The 5,671-nt window shown below is 44.3% G+C and overlaps 1 protein-coding gene across 2 annotated transcripts; it reads right to left on the bottom strand.

The window, feature by feature from the left end:
• Positions 1 to 339: 339 nt before the first annotated feature.
• On the bottom strand, positions 340 to 5,670 carry LOC106546856 (von Willebrand factor C domain-containing protein 2-like). 2 transcript variants are annotated; one of them, XM_014063839.2, is made up of 4 exons: positions 5,494 to 5,670; positions 4,844 to 5,046; positions 1,724 to 1,853; positions 340 to 1,006 (listed from the first exon to the last, which is right to left on the bottom strand). In XM_014063839.2, exons 2-4 carry the CDS (start codon positions 4,970 to 4,972, stop codon positions 825 to 827), a joined length of 441 nt encoding a protein of 146 aa, XP_013919314.2. In that variant the 5' UTR covers positions 4,973 to 5,046; positions 5,494 to 5,670; the 3' UTR covers positions 340 to 824. The 2 variants fall into 2 exon arrangements, with proteins under 2 accessions (XP_013919314.2, XP_013919306.2); XM_014063831.2 differs by lacking the exon at positions 5,494 to 5,670 and having other exon boundaries at positions 4,844 to 5,295.
• Between the last annotated feature and the right edge of the window lies 1 nt (position 5,671).

Here is a 5,671-nt window from a genome sequence, read left to right as displayed (position 1 = left end):
CTCCTTGTGTCTAGAATTCTGTGGGAGACTCTGGGCTGGGACAGCCCATACCATTGCCTTTATTTTTCTAGTGTTCTCCAGACATGCCCGGACTTCAGTACCCAGAATTCTCAGCCTTTGACTCTACTGGCTGACAATGTTGCTTGTTGGAGTTTATGGAAGACACCAGATTGGACATTCCTCATCTGTGGTTTCTTTCCTTTATTCTGCTTAGCAAGGCCAAATTTAAGACATTTCCAAAATGCATTGTAGTTTCTCACACTAACTTGATTTTAGGGGGTAGAAACACGAGTAATTGGCCCAGGAAATTATGTGTGTAGTCGTAGAGGAAAGAGAAGCTGTTTTATAAGGATCCTTTATTGTCACATAGTCAAGAAGTTCATGCAGATGAAGCTATTCAGTATAACCCTGTACAAAAGAGTTGTCTTTTGAGTGGAATTGACTGGAATTCTAGGAGGGGAATGAACATAGGAAAGTCAAATCCTATATAAAATATATCAGAAATTGCTATTGGCAATGTGTTTGGGGAGCAGGGATGGGAAGGTTGTTGCCTTGCAGCTGTTGCAGAAGTATATCACTTCTAGCAACCCTAGGCAGGAGTGCCATTGGCAAGGGATGATGGGCATTATAGTGCAGCAGCAAATGAAGGGTCTTTTATAGAAAATCTAGATAGGAGGAGTAGGGAACTGGACTCTGATCCAGGGTCTAGGATGGGTAATTGTAGTTTGGAATTGGCAGAAGAGTATCTGGTGAGGTTTCTTTGTAACTTAGCCCTTAAAGAGATTATGAGATGTGGTTAAGGAACCACTTAATATTTAAATGGGTTAGGAATGGTGACTGTTTGGAACTTGGCATCCTGTCATCTGCTCACATTTAGCTAAGCGGTTTCCTTCCCAGTAGCCAGCATCTTGGCCATCGTGACAGTGGCAGCGAGTACAGGGACCGACCCAGACACTATCTCCAGCAGGAATGATGTGTTGGCTCCCATCAACATAACAATTTGGTCCTGTGGGAATAAAAGTATTTTCTCACTTTTCACCAAGATTTACCCTGAAGATAAGACAAAACAACAGAGACCATCAATCAGCGCTCACTTGGCCATTGACCCTCTAAATGTAGCTTGCATGAGTTATCAGAAGCAAAATGGGTTTCCTATGTGGGTGTGGCACAGAAAAGGCAAATACAGGCAGTCCTCTCTTAATGGCCATAAATGAGCCTGGAATTATGGTTGGTAAGTTGAGGTCATTAAGCAGATCACCTTGCTCAATTTTACAGCTGTTTTTATGATGCTCACAAAATGAAGCACCACAGCCATTATGCGAACCACATGGTCATTAAGCAAATCCATTTGCCTGTAATGGACATTTTTTTGCCAGAAACCAGCAAAAAACACCACAAACTGCAAAAAAAAAAAATTTTTTTTAGCAAATTGCAATTGTACAATCCCAAGCAATTTGTCAAGCAGCCAAAATGTGATCAACTGACCCCAGTGTGTACATGTGCAGCAGTCATACATTTGAGGATGAGTTTGTCAGAACCGAACAATTCCCTGCATTCCCAGATTTTGGAACATAAGTAAAAGTATAGCTTTATAGTACTTACATTAGTCGCAGAAATCTAACTCATTCTTTACATTTTCATTAGGGCACCCCTCAAAGAGGAAAGCAAGTGCTATAGCCCAGTGGTTACTTGGGAGTGGCATACCTTTCCCTTAATTTCTCACCTTCTTTGCAGATGGGGCAGCAATGGCCTTTCTCATAGATGGGATTGACACATGGTGGAGGGGCACAGTCTGCTACCAGGCAGCGGGCAGTCCCATCCAAGTCACAAATGCACTGCTCGCATTCGGAAGGCTGTGGGGTGGGTGGAGAAAACAAAGCTTGATCAATGGGCCACGACAATTTGCAATCCTCTATGTACACAACAGCATTGGAAGAATTTATTCCCAAGCTGTGCCCATCCTGTGTGCATATTCTTACAGACTGGCACAAAACTTATTTTTCTGTTATTTCTGCACATTGTCATGCTGCAAGGTTCTGGAAGATGCCTTCTGGGCACGCCCGCCTCTTTTTCTTTATTCTCTCACTACAATGACTCTCTTAGTGCTGTGCGAACAGTTCACTATCACTGCAGTCACATAGTAAGTATTTGCAAGACATAATTAATCCCCTTTAAACAAAAACTTGACAGGGGTCGCCTTTTTAGAGACAAACAGAAGGAGTGATTTCAGTATTGATCTCATGCTTAAGCAACTTCCTTCTTGCTTACTCACATTTCCCTTTTCAGGTCCTGCTGAAGTCTCTTCCAGAAAGAGTTTTTCTAAAAAAAGCATTAAGAATAAGATGCTGCCATATTGCTACTGGGATCCTCCCAGCTGAGGAACCTCATATTTGTGCCCAAATCTACTACAGAAACTGTTTTATTTTAAAGGCAAGTGCGTTATCCAAGCAAGTGGGAGAAAGACGTGCCCAAAAGATTTATTTGGCAGACACCATACTTCTCCATAAGTGAAACATTTTGCAAGCATTTCCACATTTTCTGCAATTTTGTAGCACTTGCAAACATTTTCATAGGCTTCACAATACTAAGATGGTACCATCAGAGGGCACCATCCATTCAGATTGGCTTCAGTTTTAGGAGAAATGCAAACCTCCCATAGGATCTCTTGAGCTATTAGCCTCCAGCCACCATTTTAATATAGTAGGAAATAAATATTTTTTTGTTCTGATTATGCATGTAAAGATTGTGGTATGGAATTTCAGATCAGGATGTGCTAAACACATCTACAACAATGGAGGTGATGCCTCCAGGAATCTTAAGGATCTGCACTTAAATAGTCAACAAAGATGTTACTGTTAGTTTCAGTTCATTATATCTCTAGAAGCAAAACCTACCACTAGTGTTAGGGAAGCCAAACTAACAATAATGAATAAATATAAATGGGTAACGATCAGCTTGATCTTATTCTCAATCCTCTTGTGTCCTTCCTGCCAGCTACCATATTTACTTACATTATTCTTCACTGTATTAAATTCCTTCTCCATGGAACAAGCAAATGGTTATATAAAGTCACACCTCTATTGAACTGTTGAAATCATTTTAGTTGGTCACATGTACATTATAGCCTGTTGCCAAAAGACATGATCAGAATCCTAAAACTAAAAAAAAAATTAAAATATAAGAAAAGAAGCTTTCCACACCTTAAAAATCCCCAAGGGTTTTCCAGATCGGATTTGGCAAGATGTTGCCCTATTCTGGTGCTATAGAAAAGCAAATATTTTCCCCTTCTTCCTAAATTGCTTGTCTTGTTGCTTATAATACTAAAATGTAATCCCTTCAGCTACTCACATATTTTAAAAAGCAATTTGCCAACAACATTTCACTTTTATACAAATGCAAATGGTGTTACAGTTTCATTGTTACTTTTACTAAAAATCAAACATGCAATATTGTACCCATCTCCAAAAAGTTATGGGCAAACTTCAAAATTTAGGCCTCTCTAAAAGGGCTGATCATGCCTCACAAACGATGGGAGGAAGTACTCTCTTGTTTCAGTAAGCCTAAAAAAAAGATGCCACTTTTAAAAAATGAATTAACTTTAATGAATTTAACACAGTTATGTTGGCACAGAAGCATGAAAAAGGTTGTGGTTGCTCTAATGAATAGGGGGAGGTGCTTACTCATGAGATCCAAAGCACTTCTCTCAAATCATTTTCAAGTGCACACAATCTTATTAAGAGTGAGAGAAGAAAATTAATGGGAAGGGAAATAATTGTTTTTGGTGAACTAGGCTCCATCTGCTCACTGAAAAATGTCTCTTAAGAACACTCAGCAAAATTGACAGCAAGGACATTATCTGCTCACTGTCCAGTTATGAGGATTGGCCCAGCTTCATGGGAATGATTCATGTGATTCTCAGACGCAGGGAACCCAGGAGTAGAGCAAGCTTTGATCTTCCACCCATAATATCTTAGTCTAGATCTGTTTATTCAGTTATTGATAAGGATCTTTGCCCCCATCCCCCTCATTGCCCGGTTCCTCCTGGCCAGCAAGTTCTTTGGCCTGACAACTCACCTCTTAAAATACATTTCAAACAATTTTAGCAGCAGCCAGAAAGAAGGTACCAAAGTGATTTAGTGTTGGGACTGAGAAATAACATAGAGGATAGTTGAATAGACAGAAATTGTACTACAGACAGAAAGTCCTAAAATAAGTACTAAAGTCCTTATTTTACTTTCATGCTTGTCAAGACATTTTGACTTTAAGAAACCTCTTCTTCCTCATTTCTAATCTAATGCTTGTCACCTACCTCACTTTCTAATACACTGTAAGACAATCCTTGAAGTGGCAATTCCGTTTCCATTTCATAGCCAACTATCCTCCAGGAAAACCAGGTCTTGCCTCTAGACCAATGATGAAATTCAAATTTGTTTACTACCAGTTCTATGGGCATGGCTTGGTGGGCGTGGCAGGGGAAGGATATTGTAAAATCTCTATTCCCTCCCCACCCTGGGGCCAGCCAGAGGTGGTATTTGCCGGTTCTCTGAACTATTCAAAATTTCCGCTACCAGTTCTCCAGAACCTGTTAGAACCTGCTGGATTTCACCCCTGATCTGGACTGAACAAGTCAAGCCTATGTTGTCAATGTCCCAACTCGGATCTTCAATAGACGGAGGTACTTCTCAACTACTTTGTTAGCAGCTTTCACTTTTAGCCCGGGGTAAGCAGGTTCGCACCCTCAAGGAAGCGGCCATCACCCATCCCTGCCTGGCCTCGATGTTGTCGCCTGATGGTTTTTCACACACCCACACACACCTCCCACGCGATCGTTGGCTTGCCTCACCTGGAAATACTGTCCTAGGTCATAAACCTGCTCTCGGTGCTCACAGCCGACGCGTTCGCAGCGCGGACAACAGTCGCCCGGATAGTGGCTGACGTGAATGCAGGCAGGCGGCAGAGCGGCGCAATCCATGCGGGCACAAGCTGGCCCTTCCGCCGTGCACTCGCACTGGATGCAGTGGTCACTCTCCAGGGAATACCATTCCCCTAGGAAGTAGAGGCTCCCGTTGGCATCGCAAGTGCTGACTGGCCCCGCCAGCCCGGGCCGAGTCACCCTAGCCAGCAGCAATGCCAGGCTCAGCAAAGGGAAGGGCATCGCGAAACTCCAGGGAGTGGGGGTCGGCGGCTGGGCAGAGCGGAGAAAGCGGGTGGAGAAAAGCCCCCGAGTCCGCTTTTCTCCAGGCAAAAAGGACCCAGCCCGCGACTGACAAGCAACCTGTCCGGCCCTTACGGTCCTTTTGCCCTTTGTGCAGCCGCCCGCCGAGCACTCCTTCCCTAAAAGGGAGGGCGGAACCTCGGAACTGGGAGGGGCAGATGCATTGCCCCCCCCCCCCGCCTGCCTGCCTGCCTGCCTGCCAGGCTGGTCCCGCGCTTCCCCTCCCACCCGCCTTCACAGCCCCCACGCTCCCCCCCCCAACCCTCCGAACTTCGCACCTCCAAGGATCGCGCTGCCTCCCGGCTCGGATGCCCCCGCGCAGCCTTTCCTTCGATGCCCCTGTACGGTTCTGGGAACGCGAATGTAGCAAGTGGCCGGATCGGATACCTATTGCACCCTTTGCCAAAAGGCTGTTTCTCCGAGGGTGCTTGTCTGCACTCTGGGCTGGCGGCTGTT

The sequence above is a fragment of the Thamnophis sirtalis genome, unplaced genomic scaffold, assembly GCF_051295495.1.
Source record: "Thamnophis sirtalis isolate CommonGarterSnake01/CBP01778 unplaced genomic scaffold, rThaSir2_p1.2 scaffold_7, whole genome shotgun sequence".
Classification (NCBI taxonomy): domain Eukaryota; kingdom Metazoa; phylum Chordata; class Lepidosauria; order Squamata; family Natricidae; genus Thamnophis; species Thamnophis sirtalis.
The sequence above is the reverse complement of the archived record's forward strand: the minus strand, read 5'-3'. Positions and strand labels throughout refer to the sequence as shown.